Source organism: Pinus tabuliformis, chromosome Q (genome assembly GCF_031772625.1).
Source record: "Pinus tabuliformis cultivar Carrire ecotype Pingquan chromosome Q, CPIR1, whole genome shotgun sequence".
Classification (NCBI taxonomy): Eukaryota; Viridiplantae; Streptophyta; class Pinopsida; order Pinales; family Pinaceae; genus Pinus; species Pinus tabuliformis.
Genome location: NC_142296.1, coordinates 923245455 through 923265412, shown reverse-complemented (window position 1 = coordinate 923265412; position 19958 = coordinate 923245455). Strand labels below are relative to the sequence as shown.

The window sequence follows — 19958 nt, the reverse complement described above, 5'->3', positions numbered from 1 at the left end:
TTTGCCGATTTTTAAAGATATTTTTATGGTATCTTAATTTTGTAGATGTTTGCTGATTTTTATTGATATTTCCTCAATTTTTATGATTTTTTGGTCTTCCGAACCCTTGCCGATTTTATCCCAATGTTGATGTTCGCAACATTGGAATAAACATCTTAATCAATCTATGAATATGTATCACTCAAAACATAAACAACAAATTTATGTTCCAAAGATAAATGATGTCAGTGTGATCCAGTTTGATAATAACAATTTATCCAAGCATTCAAGTAATTGGAAAGTTCCACAAAAGATTGATTTAGGATGGTCAGATCCTTTCTTAGTTCGACAATTTTGTTATCACTTAAATGATCATATCAACTTGTATCAACAATGATGACAATTTTGAGATGAGAAGACATTCGAAACAAAAAAAGAGATCAAGTCATTTTATCAACAAACTTTGAGGACAAAGCTTTTTGAGGAGGAAGGAAATGCTATGAATAAAATATGGATATAAATAATGTAAATATTGTCAGGCCAGGAGATAACTCCTCAAATCAATTGTGCTTCTTCATTAAGATTACTCATGGTTATATACATGAGGGAGTGACTCTTGGGCTTCACCTCCCGATGACTCTTCCTTTTCCATTATTTACTATTTACATTATTTACAAGTGTTCACCCAATCCCCATGATTAGGTGTCAACATTCCCCCCCTTAATCTAAAGGGATGTTGGCAAGTCCAAGCATCGTTCTGAATCTTTCAAGCTTTTCTCTTGCAAGCACTTTGGTGAAGATGTTTGCAATCTGCTCATTAGTGGAACAATGGCGTAGATGGATTGCCTTAGCCTCAACATGATGTCGAATCAGATGGCATTTTGTATTGATGTGCTTCGTTCGATCATGGAACTTTGGTTTTTTGACCAATCTAATTGCAGAGGTGTTTTCAATCATGAGTGGAGTTGAATGTATTTGTTTTACCTGCAAATCTTCCAGAATTTTCCTGAGCCACGTAATTTCTTTTGTTGCCTCAACTGTTGTCACATATTTTGCCTTTGTTGTGGAATCTGCTGGAACTGATTGTTTGCATGATCTCCAGGAGACAGTTCTTGATCCAAGACTCATAGCATAATCAGAAGTAGATACCCTAGTTTCTTTGTCTCCATTGAAGTCTCAATCAGAGTATCCAATCAAGCTGAAGTCGCCCACCATGTATACTTGAGCAAAAAGTCTTGAGTTCCCCTTCAAGTACTTTAGAACCTAAGTCACCTGACACGGGGATTCGAGATTCGTGGTGTCGGATTCGGACACGCTGACCCCCCGGAATAGGACACGTTAGGACACGTTATATATTATTTTATTAAATATATATATATATATATATTTATATTTAAAAAATATACATATATATTAAAAATTAGATATTATCATATTTCTTACACAAATTTTAATTAATGATACAAATCTATTGATTTCAAACATAGATCTTCATCTATAGCTATTAGCATGCATAGTACATACAAAATTCAAATAAATGTCAGTGGTACTGGTCACATAAATGATAAATCTATTAAAAATTTAAATCATGATTCATAATTCATAACTGAAAGACAACTTACAACTACAAGATTGTAAGATAAACACACTGACAACTGTAGTTTTCTCATTAAGTCATCAAATCAAAATGTGTTACATAGGTAGTGTTGGTGCAATGCCAATGGAAAATAGAAATAGAAGATATAAAACAACTACAGGTATATAAGCCTCAAGGCATCAATCAACATCAGAATCAGCATCATGGTCCCCACTGCTCTCCTCTACATCCTCCTACTCCGCTGTATCCATAGTCGCCTCTGCATTTGCTGGTATGGAGGTTGACCCCTCTAAGTCATCAAATCTAATAGGCTCTAGCACTGGATCATTGAGATCCATGTTGGCCAATGCCAACCCAACAGTGGTGTCCAGACCCATATCATCAGGAACAGTGTTACTTGGGAGCGGGAGCGAAAGCGGGGAGCGGGAGCGAAAACGGGAGTGGGAGCGACATATTCAGAAGCTCTTGGTTTGGTGCTCTTGATTAAATACGAGTTCCATACCCTAATACATGACAAAATTCAATGGAAACATTGCAATCTCCCAATCCTAAAATCCTGAAAAACTGATAAGTCTGCTGGATTTTGAATGAAATCTAAAATTATACTTTCTCCATATGAAATCCAATGAGGCCGGAACCACTCTCAAACATCCTGAGTCATTTCATGGTAATGTTAAAAATTTAAGTAAAAGGATGAAAATGAAGATTAAGGAGAATGTCACTTTTACTTTAAGAATTTAACATTACCATGAATAGCATATCAATACTAGGGCCTAGACTTGATCATGAAGCTGCCAAAATGCTTTACTCCTTGCTCCAACAGCACAAATCACTTGCCAAATGACAATTTTAATGAGCAAACACACCCTTTTCATTCCCGCGCTGAGCTTAGCGAGTCCTAGAAACCGGACACGTGTCCTAAAATCGCGACACGCTTTTGAAAATCGCGACACGCCCTCGGAAACGAGGTGTCCGAAACGGACACGATGTGTCCTGTGATTTGGACACGAATTCGGACCGAATCGTGCCGGATTCGCCGGATTCGGGATTCACAGGGGGTTTAGGACGAATCCGGTGACTTAGTTTAGAACTCTTTTTGCAGCAGACCAATGTCACTCACAAGGCTTTTGCATAAACCTGGAGAGGATTCCAACAACAAAGGAAATGTTCGGTCTAGTGGTAGTCAGGTAGTTGAGACTTCCTACAAGCTGTCTATACTTTGTTGCATCCTCAAATTCTTTTCCTTCAATGGATGTGAGTTGTAAGTTTTGTTCCATTGGAGTAGTTGGAGGATTGCACTCAGCGATGCCAAACCTGTTCAACAGATCTCCAATGTACTTCTTTTGAGAAAGGAATATAGATTTTGGATGATGAGTTACTTTAATACCAAGATAGTAGTGAACATAGCCCAAGTCAGTCATTTCAAAACCTTTCCTCAATTCCTTCTTTATGGATGCAATGTAGCTCTCATTGTTCCCTGTCATCAAAAGATCATCTACATATACCATAAAATATACAACTGTTTTGCCAACTTTCTTGACAAACAAAGTTGCATCATCAAGATCATAATGTTTGAAGTTGAGTTTCAGAAGATGCTCAGTTAAATTTTCACACCAGGCTCGTGGTGCTTGCTTGAGGCCATACAAGGATTTCACAAGTTTGCATACTTTATGTTCATGTCCTCTCACAGCCAATCCTTCAGGCTGGACATAAAAACATTCTCTTCTAGATCTCTATTCAAGAAAGTAGTTTTTACATCCATTTGATGGACTTTCCAACCATTCTGAGTTGCTAGGGAAAAGAGTGTCCAGGTGGTAGCCCATTTTGATGTGGGGGAAAAAGTCTCCTCATAATCGACCCCTTCCTTATGTGCAAAACCTTTTGCCACAAGCCTGGCTTTGTGCTTGTCAAGTGAGCCATCAGCTTTATACTTGTTCTTGTAGACCCTCTTGCATCCAATTGGTTTGGTTCCCAATAGAGGATCAACCAGCTTCCAAGTGCCATTCTTTATCAAGGCATCATACTCCTTTTGCATCGCTTCTTTCCATTCATTATGAGAAGCGACTTCTTTGAAGGAAGTTGGTTCAAAATCTGTAGACAAATTCAATTCACAATCATAAGAAACATCCATATGAACAGGTGAGATAAAATCATTTACATCACCTCCATTTTGCCTGGTTGAATTTCGTGTTCCTGTCTTTCCAACCTCACTAGGATGAACACTTTCAAGTGTCTTTGTTAGCCACTTTGGGGGACCTTTCTGAGATGGTCTAGGCTGCTTAGTTGATTGAGTTGGGACTGAATCAAGATAGAGTCTCCCAATTCTATCAATCACATCGCTCAAAGTATCACCAGTGGTTGTAGTTTCATGGGGGGGAGAGAGTGCTTCAGAAGAAGATTCCACAAATTGATCCAGTATAAGAATCCCCCCTTCAAGACGTGGAATCTGATTATCAAATTCTTGAAATGATTTTGCATGTTCGAATCTATCCCAGCAATCAAGTTGTTGTTCAACAACATTGTCAGTTTTGGAAGATTCAAGAAAGATTACATCTCTAGATACAACAAACTTTTTATTAACTCCATCATAGAGACGATATGCTTTGGAGGTATTTGAATACCCCAAGAAGATACACTTACGAATCCTTGCACCAAGTTTGTTTCTATGTACTTTTGGTATCAAGGCATAATAGGTGGAACCAAAGACCCTAAGATGCTTTATCGAAGGAATGTGGCCATACCACATTTCATGAGGAGTCTTGTTTCTAATAGCATTAGATGGACATCTATTCTTTACATATACATCACATAGAACTGCATTAGCCCAAAACATCAATTTTACATTCTTGAAAAACATCATGGAGCATACCATATTTAAGATTGTCCTATTCATTCTTTCAGCTACTTCGTTCTGTTGGGGATTATAAGGCACAGTTGTTTGATGTTTGATCCCATGCTGGCGAAGATAGCTTTCAAATTCATTTGAAGTGTATTTTTTTCCATAATCAGTGCGAATAGAGCCAATATGAGATTGTGCATCATTTTCAATCCATATATGAAAGTTCTTGAATGTTTGAAAAGCCTCAGATTTGTTCTTCAATAAATACACCCAACACATTCTGGTGTAGTCATCCATAAATGTCATCATATATTTATTTCCATTTGCAGAAGGAACAAGCATTGGACCACATAAATCTGAATGAATGAGTTCAAGTTTTCTATGTGCTCTGGAATGTGAATCATGAAAAGATTGTTTGCTATGCTTTCCTAGAATGCAAGCATCACATTGCTTAAGTTTCCTAGGAATTGTAGGCAAACCAGTAACACCATTTTTCTTCAACAAGCGAAGGCTGTCATAGTTCAAGTGTCCAAATCTAGCATGCCATAATAGACTTGATGGAAATGTACCTTCATCATAATGAGAACTGTATGAGAAATTTTGTGCATGAGCAAAGGTACCTTGCAGCTTGAGAAGCCTTTCTTCTTCTATCCCCATCATGACAAGTGAGTGATCTGATGCTTTTCTCACCTCAACCTTTCCATCAAACATATGAATGGAGTGTCCTTGCTGGAAGATGTGGACCAAGGACAACAAGTTTCTCCTCAGCTGTGGGAGATATAAAACATTATGCAAAAGAAAGTCTGGAAGACCAGGCAATTTGAGCCTGATTGTGCCAAGCCATGATGGCTTGAGTTTTAATTTGTCTGCAAAGAATACTGCTCCATCAACATTGTCAGTAAATTCTTCAACAAAATCTCTTCTAAAAGTCATGTGGCAAGTTGCCCCTGAAGCAAGTGAAGCGTTAAACAGGTCTTCATTCACTCCGATATTACAATGTGCCACAACATAGTGAGTGGATTTAGGTGCTTTACCTTTCTCTTTGTCATTGGTTTTAACTTTGGGTTGGTTTCTTTCCTACTCAATTCTGTCCCAACGCAACTTGCATGTGGATGCATCATGTGATCCATCTCTATTGCAACATATGCAATGCAAATCAGACTTTTCTCCTTGAGAGTGTCTACCCCCCGCATGCCTCTGAAATTTCTTCTTCCTCTTCCTCTTCAACCACCTCTTCCTCTGGAAGAATCTTGAGCAAGATTCTTCTCTCTATGTGCAAGACACACAGCTTCCTCAGAAGACTAAGGAGCTGTCTTCTTCCCAAAAGCTCTCTCTTAGCAAATTTATTCACAAGGGTGTCAAAGGTAATTTCTTTGAGGTTTCCATTTGCTTGCAATGACTCAAGATAATTTGAATAAGTGGGATAAAGTGCCTTGATAAAAGCTATAAGAGGAATGTCTAGTTCAACATTAGTGACTATGATATCATGCATAATAGATTTTACTTTTGATGCAAGAGCAAGAGGATCATCATTTTGTAATTCAAGGTTGAAAAATTTAATCATCAGTTGGACAACTTCAAGCGCAGAGTGTGAGTCATAGAGTTCCTTCAATTTTTGTAAGGCTTCAAAAGCATTCGAAAATGGTGAAATATGGCGATTCACCTCTTCATTTACAGATGTTGCAATCAAGGCATAGGCCTTGTTGTTCTTGTTTTCCCAAATGGCAAACTCCTTGTTTGAGGTAGGCTTTGTTGGTTCATTGTCTCTTTCTCCAACACAAACACCTTCCACATCTCATTAAAAATGAGTGTGTTTGATCTTCCGTGACCACTTAGGATAGTTCTCCTTCCCGTTGTGTTAAGTTATGGTATGTTCTATGCTTATAACAGTTTACTTCTTTTTCTTATTATATTCCACCGATTAGCAATCACATGTACGTAAAGTAAAGTGCAGATAGAACATTAAACGATCGACAGAAAACAAGCCAAGACAAGAGACACAAGATGTGGCGGCTAGCCAGGGACAAACCCCACAATGTGTGGGGAAACCCTTTGATCAAATCTTCTTTTATCTACAATAATTCAGCAGAGAGAAATAGTACAATAAATCTGATTCATATCAGCAGTAGCAAACCCTAGATCAGCAACATCGGCATTAGTGGCTTCATTATCAAACTAGGGCAGACCATATCTTGCAAACTGTTCGTCAGATTGACTTCATTCCACCACCAAAAGTTGCGGCTTTCAGAGGAGGTTCAGATGAACCTACAGCGCAGTTCCAAAGAGGAGATCTTCTAGGTCACGCAAGTCAATCTTTACTTCTGCAGTTGTAGCTTCAGTTTCAGCAGTTTCCGGCTTCAAACTAGGGCAGTCGATATCTTGCAAACCGCTCATCGGATTGACTTCATTCCACCACCAAAAGTTGCGGCTTTCAGAGGAGGTTCAGATGAACCTACAGCGCAGTTCCAAAGAGGAGATCTTCTAGGTCACGCAAGTCAATCTTTACTTCTGCAGTTGCAGCTTCAAATTCAACAGCTTTCGGCTTCACATGTGTGAGAGAGAGAGACCCATTTCAGCGCAGTAGAGAAGAGACTCATATCTGCGCAGTACAGAGAGAGAGATGTGATGAGAGTGAGTGAGTCCAAATGAAGAAAAGTCCTCTTATATTTATACACAACGTTGGTGGGTGAATAGATGCGACTGTTGGGCTTCTGAGCCTACATGAGTTGTAGGTCGGCTTGATAATAATTCCATAATCAAAATAAATTCATATCTCCATGAATACTTATCGGAATCGGATGATCTTTATATCAATCCTACACCTCTCGACACGAGGAATCTAATAAAAATATTATCAGCCATGAATAAGATGACCCACATGAAGTTTTGCCCTGGTTGCCAATTTTAACACTCCCTCTCAACCATGGAGAACTTCATCTGCAATCTGTCTATCGGTCGTTACTATTCATCCATCAAATGCACTGCCCTGTACAGCCTGACCCTTGCCCTGCTCTGCTCTGCCTGTTCTGCTTTGTCTTGTTCTGCCCTGCACTGATCTGTACTGTTTTGTTCTGTTCTGCTCTGCTCTTGCATTGTTCTGTTCTACTCTGCTTTTGTCCGAATTATGAAGAAGAAGAAATGATCGAGGATGTATCATACTGACTCAAAGTCAGTCTCAGAGTATGTACCACTGGTCCCAGACCAGTCTCAACCAACCCAAAGTCAGCGTCATAGTGAGTACAACTCCAGTGGTCCCAGACCAATATCATCCTCCACTGACTCAAAGTCAGTCTCAGAGTATGTACCACTGATCCCAGACCAGTCTCAACCGACCCGAAGTCAGCGTCATAGTATGGTACAACTCCTACCACTGGTCCCAGACCAGTATCATTGATCCCAGATCAATGGAGGTCATCCTAGCGTAGGGAGTACGGTAGTTACAACGATGCATCCATTGGTACTACTATGGTCCCTAACTTCATTTCCCTGCTCATTGATCAGATGAGAGGTACTTCCCATGAGTCCTAGACTACATGGGTAGGATGCCTCGACAGGATAACTAATCAATCCTGTCCTCACAGGAGAACACATCAATCCTGCTACAATTGCCATGGAGAACACATCAATCCAGGCTTCACAGGAGAACACATCAATCCTGCTACAATTGCCATGGAGAACACATCAATCCAGGCCGCCATGGAGAACACATCAATCCAGGCCTCACAGGAGAACACATCAATCGTGCTACAATCGCCATGGAGAACACATCAATCCAGGCCTCACAGGAGAACTAATCATCCTGCTACACAGGAGAGCGAATCATCCTGTTCCACAAGAGAGCGAATCATCTTGTCCCACAAGAGAGCGAATCATCTTGTTCCAGTGTGCACCACCAGGGGAGGGCGAGTCACCTTGTGGGCGTATGTTGCTCCAGTAATAACCGCAAGCCCTCAGAGCTCCCAGAGCTCAATGTATGCAACATGCAGGACCCTTGTACAAGGCTTTCTTACTGACTCCAAGTCATTTGGGAAAATCACAGATTAGATCTTTCCTCGGGGCTTTGACAAGGTGTATCAACCTGTACATCATCTTAATGCGATGGAGCCTCCTTGCTCATCAACTTACCATATCCAAGATGATGTTTATCTGTTGGAGCAATCGACGAATACGGGATTCCTCAATAATCGAATCCCACCTCTGGTTGTTATAGAGAATCACAGTGGTATCCAATGTAAATCCAAACAGCTTACTGAAGAGCTTTCGCAACCAGACTACCTCACACGAGGTTATGCTAGCAACAATATATCCTGCTTCGGCGGTGCTCAAAGCCACCGACTTCTGCTTCCTGCGTATCCAGGATATCGAAGCAGATCCCAAGGTGAAACAACACCCGGAAGTGCTCTTACGGTCCACCACACTGCCTGCCCAATCAACATCAGTATATCCAAGTAGTCTCACATCTCCGGCAGTGTATCTTAATCCATGAGAGATTGTGTCCTGAAGACATCTCAGAAGATTCCTGGCATCAATCCAGTGAGGCTCAACCAAATATGAGCTCACAATGTTAACTGCAAAACATATGTTCGGACGGAGGTTCACCAAGAACATCAATGCGAATGAGTTTTTGAAACTCAGAGGCATTTCCCAAGTCTGGTCCGACATCACTACCATATAACTTCTAAAAGTTAAGATCCTCGAGGTAGTCACAGGCTTGCAGTCCATCATACCGAATCTTTCCAATATATTTACCACATATTTTCCTTGAGATAGGAAAATTTCCCTTGGCTTCTGCCACACTTCATGTCCTTGGTCCTTCATTTCAAATTCAGAAGCCATCTCCCTCTTACATTTGTGAATGAGAGGGTTTGCACCTGTTAGAAAGAGGTCATCCACATACAATACCGGTATGAGAGGCTTTTCATCTTCAACCTTAAAGTAAAGGTTAGGATCGGCTTCACTCCTAGTGAATCCCAGCTTCATCAAGTAGCTATCGATCCTCTCATACCATGCTCGGGGTGCTTGCTTCAGCCCATAGAGAGCTTTCTTCAACCTGCATACATGAGATTTTCGATCATAAATCTCAAATCCTTCGGGTTACTCCAAGTAGACCTCTTCTTTGATCGAGCCATGCAAGAACGCAGTCTTGACATCCATCTGATGTAGGTTCCATCCTTGTGAAGCGGCAAGGGCTATGATCGAGCGGATGGTCGTATATCTGGCAACAGGTGCAAATATCTCATCATAGTCTATACCTTCCTTTTGGGAGAAACCTCGAGCAACAAAACGAGCCTTATACTTTTCCGTGCTTCCATCTGCTGCATGCTTTATCTTGTAAAGCCATTTGGAAGTAACAACAGTCTTGTCCTGGGGTCTGGGAACTACTTCCCAAACATCATTCTCCATAATAGACTCATATTCTATGGTCATAGCATCCTTCCATAGTTAATGCTTGATGACATCTGAGAATGATGAAGGTTCATTTTGTATGATCGTGCTCATGATGGTCAGGTATCCCTGATACTTGTTAAGTTTCTTACTTTGATGGAAGGTTCCTCAGGGTGCAGCATGTCCTTCAGCATCATCAAGTATCCCCCTAATCCATGAAGGCCTCTTCCTAGAAGAGGAAGGCTCATGTGGAGGAGGATCAATCGGATCCATGGGTTCTTCTACATCAGGCATTGATTCATCAACCTTTTCTTTCGATTCCCTGCTGTCGGCTTCTTGACAGCTCCTCAAAGTCGGAAGATTGTTCACCTTGCTGAGAGCCATATCTTCGTCAAAGGTGAAATCATGAGTAATTATGACTTCACTTTGACCGGCTACATAGATTCTATAGCCTTTAGTATTTTCACCATAGCCCACAAAAATTCCCTTCTTTCCAGATGCACCCAATTTATTTCTTTTCTCTTTTGGCACATGAAAATATACAGGGCTTCCAAAAATTCTGAAATGAGAAACATCAGGTTCCTTACCAGTGAACTTTTCTTCAGGAGATCAAATTTTGTACATATACGGCAGTGATTGTAGTTTCAGCCCATAGAAACTTTGGAAGTCTTTAATCATGTAGCATGGCCCGGACAGCTTCCATCATCGTGTGGTTCTTCCTTCCCACCACACCATTCTGCTCAGGAGTATGTGGTGTAGTAGTCTCCCTCTTAATGCCAACCTCAGGTATGCCTGAGTAAATCAATTGTAATATATCGGAGGTCTTGCTTTGGCTTGAGGGGAATGGTCCCCTTTTGAGCTTTCCTTTGGCACATCCCAGACATACACCTTCTTTCTCTACTTGGAATTCGGGCATCCCTGTTACCATTTGTCTTATATTGGGTAGAGCTTTGTAATGAAGGTGGGCAAACCTTCGATGCCAAAGTTCGGACTAAAGAGTTGTGTCACAAGACATGACACCTAGCGGACTTCCATCGACCTGATATAATGAATCAACACTAAACCCAAGAGTAAAGGCATCTTTAACATTATTTTTCCATATACATACCTTGCCATTGCTGAAGGTTACCTTGTAGCATCTGTCTTCCATTGCCGAGATGGACACTAGGTTCCTTTTGAGGTCAGGTGTATTTAATACATCCTGGACTTTCTAGCCTTCTTGAATGCTTGTCCTCTTCCTCGATTCCCAGCTCTCCTCTTACCTTTGCTATTAAATTTTCCATCCCTTTGATTTGCCATCAGAGGGATTTTGATCATTGTCCCGGTGTGAGTCCTTTCTATCAGGGCACTCCCTTGCATAGTGACCTGCTTTATCGTAGATGTAACATCGTCCTTTTCTTCCACCCTTAGGTCTAGCCTTTCCTTTTGATTGAGAAGAAGAGGCAGCAGGAGGACCTTTAGGCATGGGCATTTCTTGCTCTTTCTTCCCTTGTTTCTTCTTGAATGCATCTAGCCATTAATTCCTCGAAACCAGGAATTACATTATAGTTCAGAAGAGTAGTCCAGTCTATCGTAGATTTCCTTGGAGGTGTCCAGTTCAGAGATGTAGGCCACCAAGTGCTTGTTGATAGAGTCCCGGATGATCTTCTATTGTTTTGACTTCTCCATTTTTCCATTTGTTCCAGGCAGCAGCGGATGCATTTGATGGAGGCTCAACAATATTGCCTCTCACATGATCCAACACTCCTCGATTCTCAAGGGTTAGATCGATAGACATCTTCCATCTGTGATGGTCAGCTTTCTCACGGAGCTTGTCTTCGGCAGGAAAGAGTGTTGAGGACACCATAGTTCTTTTAGGATAGCCTTGCCAATCTTCTCTTCGATGATTGCTCTTGCTCGGGCTTTGTCTTCACCTCAGCTCTGATACCATGTTAAGTTATGGTATGTTCTATGCTTATAACAGTTTACTTCTTTTTCTTATTATATTCCACCGATTAGCAATCACATGTACGTAAAGTGTAGTGCAGATAGAACATTAAACGATCGACAGAAAACAAGCCAAGACAAGAGACACAAGATGTGGCGGCTAGCCAGGGACAAACCCCACAATGTGTGGGGAAACCCTTTGATCAAATCTTCTTTTATCTTCAATAATTCAGCAGAGAGAAATAGTACAATAAATCTGATTCATATCAGCAGTAGCAAACCCTAGATCAGCAGCATCAACATTAGTGGCTTCATTATCAAACTAGGGCAGACCATATCTTGCAAACCGTTCGTCGGATTGATTTCATTCCACCACCAAAAGTTGCGGCTTTCAGAGGAGGTTCAGATGAACCTACAGCGCAGTTCCAAAGAGGAGATCTTCTAGGTCACGCAAGTCAATCTTTACTTCTGCAGTTGTAGCTTCAGTTTCAACAGTTTCCAGCTTCAAACTAGGGCAGTCGATATCTTGCAAACCGCTCATCGGATTGACTTCATTCCACCACCAAAAGTTGCGGCTTTCAGAGGAGGTTCAGATGAACCTACAGCGCAGTTCCAAAGAGGAGATCTTCTAGGTCACGCAAGTCAATCTTTACTTCTGCAGTTGCAGCTTCAAATTCAACAGCTTTCGGCTTCACATGTGTGAGAGAGAGAGACCCATTTCAGCGCAGTAGAGAAGAGACTCATATCTGCGCAGTACAGAGAGAGAGATGTGATGAGAGTGAGTGAGTCCAAATGAGGAAAAGTCCTCTTATATTTATACACAACGTTGGTGGGTGAATAGATGCGACTGTTGGGCTTCTGAGCCTACATGAGTTGTAGGTCGGCTTGATAATAATTCCATAATCAAAATAAATTCATATCTCCATGAATACTTATCGGAATCGGATGATCTTTATATCAATCCTACACCTCTCGACACGAGGAATCTAATAAAAATATTATCAGCCATGAATAAGATGATCCACATGAAGTTTTGCCCTGGTTGCCAATTTTAACACGTTGAGAACCACTCCCACAATAGAAATTAGTGAATGCATCATAAAAAACTGATCTGGCCTCAAAACATTTAAGTGGTTTTACAAAAAAGTTGATGTATTTGTAATAAAATTAAGTGGCTATGTCTCCAAAAAATCTCCACCTATATTATCCAGAAATATGCAGTCTTCAAAGATCATGTATTATATATGTACCATCCAATATATAGCAATGCACATTCACACTATATGCCAACCAATACATTCACCATACAACAATTTCAGACCTCTATCATTCTCTGTCATTCAATATATATCAACCAGTATTTTAAAAGGAAGTGTGGAAATTCATTCAACATACCACTTAGTCCAAAGAGAAGATTTCGACCAGTCCTCCACGCAACTAAAATACCAATTTTGCTATGCATTGAAGGTAACTGTAAGGTGTTGCACAGGTGTAGAGGGTCACAGGCTAGTGTGTGGAATTATGAACCGGGGTGCAGATTATGAACCAGGGGTGCGGTTCCGTTGCTGGAGTGACTGTCGCATAATATGGGTAATCGCACTATGAGCCAACCGGAGTTGCATTACCGTGGAGGGAGGTATTGTAATGACAAACCGAGAGCGGGTTGGTAACCGAGAGGACTGAGCCACGGAGACAATACACAATGGTATACACAACGAAGGGTATGTCGATTGTTGCGTATGGAGGCGAGGATGTTGTGGCCAAGTATGGTGACTGTTGCGTATGGAGGCAGCGTTAATATATGCGGCAGTCTCGAGGTATGGCACATATGGCAAAGTCGACTGTGTTAAAAAAAACACAGTGAATAATACAATGCTATAACACCAATGCGAGAGCGGATTTAAAAAACTGGAAGTGGGTATGGAGCGGTATTACACCGGACTGGAGCCACACAAGGTGTATGGGGCGTACTATAAGTGCATATGACAGTGTTCATAGATATAAAAACCACAACGTTCAACACATTCACATGTTGCAACAGAATGCACATTGGTATTTAAAATTAACACACAAAATTTTCATGACTAGTTCAAACCAACCTCATTGCCTAGTTAAGCGCTCAAATCGCCCATCTCATCATTGCACCATCTTCCACACAAAGGGACAAATAATATGGCAGACTGCAGAAATGAGAAGACTGCAGAAATTGTAGAAGGGAGTTACAAGGGTAGGAAAGCTAAAAATGGAGCTGGCTCTGATACCATGTCAGGCTAGGAGGTAACTCCTCAAATCAATTGTGCTTCTTCATTAAGATTAGTCATGGTTATATACATGAGGGAGTGACTCTTGGGTTTCACCTCCCGATGACTCTTCCTTTTCCATTATTTACTATTTACATTATTTACGAGTGTTCACCCAATTCCCATGATTAGGTGTCAACAAATATAAATAATAATAACACATCATAAATAATGATTAATTAGTTAATGAAGAGGTATGCCCCTAAGGACATGACCGTTCATAAAGGGACACCTGCTTAGGGTATATAAGCAGGCCCTCACTCTCATTTGTAACATCATATTCTCATTCATACATTTTAATATATATTCTTGTATCTTCAATGGAGATCTACATATTCCAAGTCTTTTGGAGTGTTTAACCCATTATAACAAACCTTGTTCGTCACTTTGGTATCATAGCATTTCTCAGAGTATACGAACTTTGTTCGTTACACTGCTCAAGCATGAATGTCTGTGTTACAGTTTTTATTGATGCAAACTATAAGAAGCACCACTGAGGTATAAAGCTCAGACAAATGCTTTGACACAACTAAGTATGCTTCGCTTCTTTGCAATTCTGCATTTAAGCTACTTAAAGTTGATGACATTATTTTTATGAGAATGGGATAATAAAAATGTAGGATCTTCACTATGACTGGGTATTAAGTTCTCTGCAGGCTTTAAATTTTATTTTATGAACTATTATTTTACACTTTTGATTGATCTTTTTTCTAATTGATATTACATTGAAACACAGATATTATAGAGTTTGGATTTTGTGGAAGTTGTGTGGCACTTTTTCGATGCTTGTTTTATCGAATTCTTGTAATTTAACAGTTTTGAGGTTATGTAGCATTAAGCCCTCTATAGAAGATGGACCTATAGAGCTTCAGAATAGAGGAAGAGGTGTATCGTTGAAGGTGGCCAATCTTCATTTCAGTTATAAGAATTCCAAAAAGGTGACTATCTTATCAGTAGAAGATGGTGTAACTCTTTATTGCTGCTTAAGATTTTCAAAAACAGGAAATAATAAGATGCTACTTGAAACAATTATTTGAAATTTCTATTACGCAATGCATCTTATGTAATTATGTTTTCCTTTATTGTTGTCGCCTCTGAAATTGAAATTTCTGGGGCAGATTTTGCATGGTGTATCATTCACAGCTGATCCAGGTGAGAGCATTGCAATCGTCGGCCCTTCAGGATCAGGGAAATCTACAATTGTGAAGTTATTAATACGCCTTTATGACCCAAATAATGGCACTTTGTTTATGGATGGTCATGATATATGCTCCCTTAGGAAGGTAACCCTTCTTACATTTCTGTAGGAAGCAAAATACCGGATTCCTTTCCTGAAGCATTTCCCATTCATATATTTGTTCTTTATGATATTGACATTTTGTAAGTTCTTCTGAGCTTTTATCAAGCTTTGAAAATTTTCTTATAAATACTAACAGTTTTGCTTCCCAACTTTTCTCAATCAAAAGATACATTTAATCTTGTCTATTTTCTCCATAGGGCATGCAGTATTTGTATGTGCACACACATGCACACAAGCACACACTCTAGTATATACTCATGTCAATTGATTGACACCACACTAGAGCCTTTCATTGCTTCAGGCTCTTCTTGATAGTGCACTAGTTTTCTGGCCTGCAGGCTCTTCATAGTAAAATGCTTACCTTTGTCAAGTGATTGACATGATACTTGGAGCTGGGTAACCTGCTTTTTGTTCAGGTTCAAATTTGGCTACAACGAGATTAAGAAAGGCTTTTCTAGTACGTAAAAAGATAAAAGTCACCATTAAGTTCTACAGGGATTAAGCAAATGTGGTAATTAGTAATTACTTCATAGATTCAAACAAAAAGTAAATACAAATAATTTTCATAACTTTAGATTCAATTAAAAAAATTGTCAAATTAAATGTCAACGTTGAGAACATGCTAAAGCATCATATATTGCTCAAAAACTAATAAAATATTTGTATGTGTTTAACAAAAGCAAAAGGAATCTTGAATAGTTTTTTACAAATTTCACAAAGAAATCCCTTGGCCAAACTAAAAACCAAAATACACCACCAAGGCAATGAATTGTTTAATGGAACCAAATCTCACCCAAATTCTAAAAAGCCTTCACAAGTGTGCTAGAGAGAATGCGAAAATTGAGCACAAGTCCATTCAAAACAGAAATGCAAGGTTATGCCCAAGAGAAAATACCAGTCCCATGAGAAAAATGCTAGATATAATTGCCCTAAGGCTTATCACACTTTGTATAATGGATCAAAGTAATGATAAAATGAGAGCTTTAGATAACTTAAGTGCGGCATCCTTCCAAGAGGTGTTATGGGCCCAGAAAACAGTGGCACACACCTGAAGAGGCTATTGAGCCTACACATCAAGTTTGACTACGTTTCCTTGAGTAGAAACCTAGTATACAATAAATGAAATAAAATATGGCCTTAGCCACTGTTACCACTTGAAAATGCAAGTTCATTTTGCATTTTTTGAAGAATTCTTTTCAAATGCAATGTACTAGGAGATGTGAATTTTCAGAGCTCAGTATGACGCAGTAGTTTGAGCATCATGTTGTTTATCATTCTTTGTAGAGATAATGATAGAGATCCACTTCATTACTTTTTCTTTCACATATATATGGATGTTTATGTATTTGGAGGAGTTTTCCATTGTTGAGTTCACATATTTGGAGGCGTTGTTGCACATGTGGCAACATCTCACTTTCAGGGTATTTTGCTACATAATAACATATTTATATGCATATTTCTCCTTTAAGGGTACATTACACATTCCTAAGTTAATCCCTACATATTTGGAGGCACGGACCATCTTTATATGGACCTCTAGCATGCTTATAAAATGTAATTTCCCTTTCCAATTGTCATTTCCCTTCCTAAATTATTTTGGAGCAGTATTAATTTCTACATTTTGGGGCCAATTTTGGAGGTAATGGGGTCCCATTCGATTTTATTAGGAGGCTAGGCTTAGTAGAAGTTATTTTGATGTGGTTAAGTATACGTGGGGGCCACCCATACTAGGGGAATATCCATTCCCTAGTTCGAATTGCATGGAGGGGAAATCGATGGTTAGGTGGGGGACCCACGATGGAGGGAAAAGTGCTCCACGAAATCTATATAAGGAAGGCAACTCTCCTCATTTGGGGATCTTATCTTTTGACATATTGAACTCAATCTTAGTTGCTCGAGATGTTTAGCCAGTTACTGTGTTGTTTACACACGAGTGTCTCTGAGCGGAGATCTCAACCCTTGCTTTGATGGACTTCAAGTGCCAACCCTAGGAGGGAGTTCTTCTTCACCTCAGTTCATAGCAACAACAGGGAGACGAGTAACAACAAGCTATAGTTGAGTTCCAACAGTAGGGAGACGAGTTACAACAACTGTAGTCGAGTTCTAGTAGCAAGGGAAGTAACAGCAAGGAGGCTGAGTTACAGCCGCAGGGAAAGGAGCAGCAGGAGGGCCAAGTTACAGCAACAGGAAAATAATAAGGAGACTGAGTTCTAGAAGCAGGGAGAGTAGCAGCAATGCAGAGCAGGGAGAGTAACAACAACATAGGGACTGCGCAGCGATTGGAGTGAGATTTGTTGGGGCAACATTATCCCGGGGATTTGGAGCTAGGGGGCTGGGAGATCATTTGGAGGGCCATTTGAGGAGGATTTTTGGAGCTGGGAATGCATAGATTGACAGAATCAGTCACAACAATAGAATTCGTATTTGGAGGGCCAAGTTGTGAAGGGACAATTTTTGAAAATTGGAACCAAGGAAAACCATTTCTACTTTTTTCTGGGTTTTTGGCAAGGAGTATGCTCCTAATTTTATAGAATTTTTTGGGCATATCTAAGGGGTCAAACAGGGGTCCCAACTTAGTCAGCGACTAGAGGAGCTGAGGGAAATTTGGGCCAAAATTCTGAGGTCAACATTTGGCCAAATTCATTCGTGGGTTATTCTGGGTTTCTTGCATAGAGGGTGGGATAAATTTCACAAAATTTTTTGAGCAACAAAGAAGGTTCTAACAACAGATCATTTTAGGCAACATCACCTTTCTGGGTAGTAACAACGTAGCTCTTGAGCCGGATTACCAGTAGATTTGAGGAGGGTGTTCTATTGTTTTTTTTGGGCTTTTGCTAGCTTGCTTAGAGCAAGCCTAGGTGCACACATTTGAGCACCTTGTTATACACCTCTTCCCATTTAATAAAATGAGTAGACAACACAGTTTGGTTGCCAATTCAATAGCGTAGAAAAGATGGATCATTTCTTCTTTGCCGCTGCATCCAGGTTTTATATTGGTAGGAGACCGCAGGTCGCCTTAGAAAGGTTCCAAATAGGTGCACCAAATGACTTCTATCAGCATTACAAGGTGCATCTGAAGTTGAGTTGGATGTGTCCCTAGCGAAGGAAAGGGTGTGTCCATGCCTCTCATTTATTGCCTTGAGTCCTAATCATTAGTAGTGTGAGGTGGAACCAACCTTACAACTTCTCCATGCATGCATTCGTGCAACAAACAATCTGTTTAGTGTGTCCGTCCTAGTGTCCCAAAAGAAATGAGAGAATAACTAAAACTATCAACCTGTGACTCTATCACTCTCACAACCTAGTTTCCTTCCAGCTTCTCCCTACCTGCTGCTTCCTGAGATTTCACTTCTTCCTTCCGGACTCGCGCATAGAGAAGTTTCACTTGTCCATTAACAAATTATTGAAACTAGTTATAATGAGTGAGCTGTAGTGCAAGTTGTTCTAACTAATTAGCAATAGTTAAACTGATTTGATTGATTCACTTGAACAAAGCCGGCCAACTACTCGCTGCTTCTGCTTGCTGCTCTCCCTTGCTTGCTTTCCTGGCGTCGTGGTTCTCCCTCCTCCTCTCTGCTGCTCCTACCTATCCTCTCTGGCGAGTGTCATAAAAAAAGTAAGAAAGTAGAGTCCCTACATAGTATACCATAGTATACATAGTCTCCCAATTTTTGAGTAGTTATAAAAGTTCCTCCGTTAGTGTAAGTTCCGATTATTTCAATTAGTCTGATGGTCTGATTTAATTTTATGGTGTTGTTTTTATTTTTCACTTTGCATAACACTATTTTTCCTAATTTGGAACATTACAGTGTATTGGAGCATGATCTTGGCCCAACTATGGGAAACTAGCCAGAAGATCGTGGAAGCTTTGGTTATGAGTGCACAGTGACGGAGGAAATCAGAAACAAACCCATGGCTCAAGGGAAACCTAGTATGCAGAAATTCTGGGGTAGAATTCATTGGGACGATTAGAGATTGGCTCACTTGAGGAGGGTGACAGAGCAAGCCCATCCTCACCCTCACAACAGAGACATTAGAGGTGAGCAGGTCGTGGGGGTGCAACCATCATGTGGGGAAAGTCGACCAGATCAGGGCACCAGATCTCCTGAGAAGGAGCAGGCAGGACAGAGACAGTTAGAGGGTGAGACCAGGGGATGCTTTTTCTGGTGGAGACCTGGCTTTAGATATGAGGAGCATGAGGAGGAGGTCGAGCATGATGTTGACAACCCACAAGATGGTGAGGAGCACATCAATATACCTGGTGTGGCGCATGAGTCACCTTTATTAGAGACCTTTTTGATAGCCCCAGTTGACACGTTGGTGGAAAGGATAGAGCCTCCTCACATAGAGATGTCTATTGAGGAGGTGCCACCCATGGATGAGATGCCAATAACTGCTGAGGTATCTGGAGTTGTGACTGATTTTACAGGTGGTACATCCCACGACAGTTCCATCAGTTTCAGGCCAACCTACTAGCATTAAAAAGGAAGGTTGTATCAGTACGAGAGGCTATTCTGCAACAGAATGAGGAGTTGGAGGGCATGAGAGTGGTTTGTGCCGAGTCCACGACCAAATTGACTCACGTTGGGGAGCGGTTGGATTACCTACTAGTGCAACTAGAGTGCACGTTGG

General features: G+C 40.5%; 1 protein-coding gene across 1 annotated transcript in view; it reads left to right on the top strand.

Annotated features, from left to right (window-relative positions):
• The window catches only part of LOC149222478 (ABC transporter B family member 25, mitochondrial-like), a 553005-nt gene that overhangs the window by 284360 nt on the left and 248687 nt on the right, over window positions 1-19958 (top strand). Inside the window, exons 8-9 of the mRNA XM_089385458.1 lie at window positions 14859-14964; window positions 15145-15309. Coding sequence (XP_089241584.1) covers window positions 14859-14964; window positions 15145-15309 — 271 coding nt within the window. The remainder of the gene's footprint in view (window positions 1-14858; window positions 14965-15144; window positions 15310-19958) is intronic.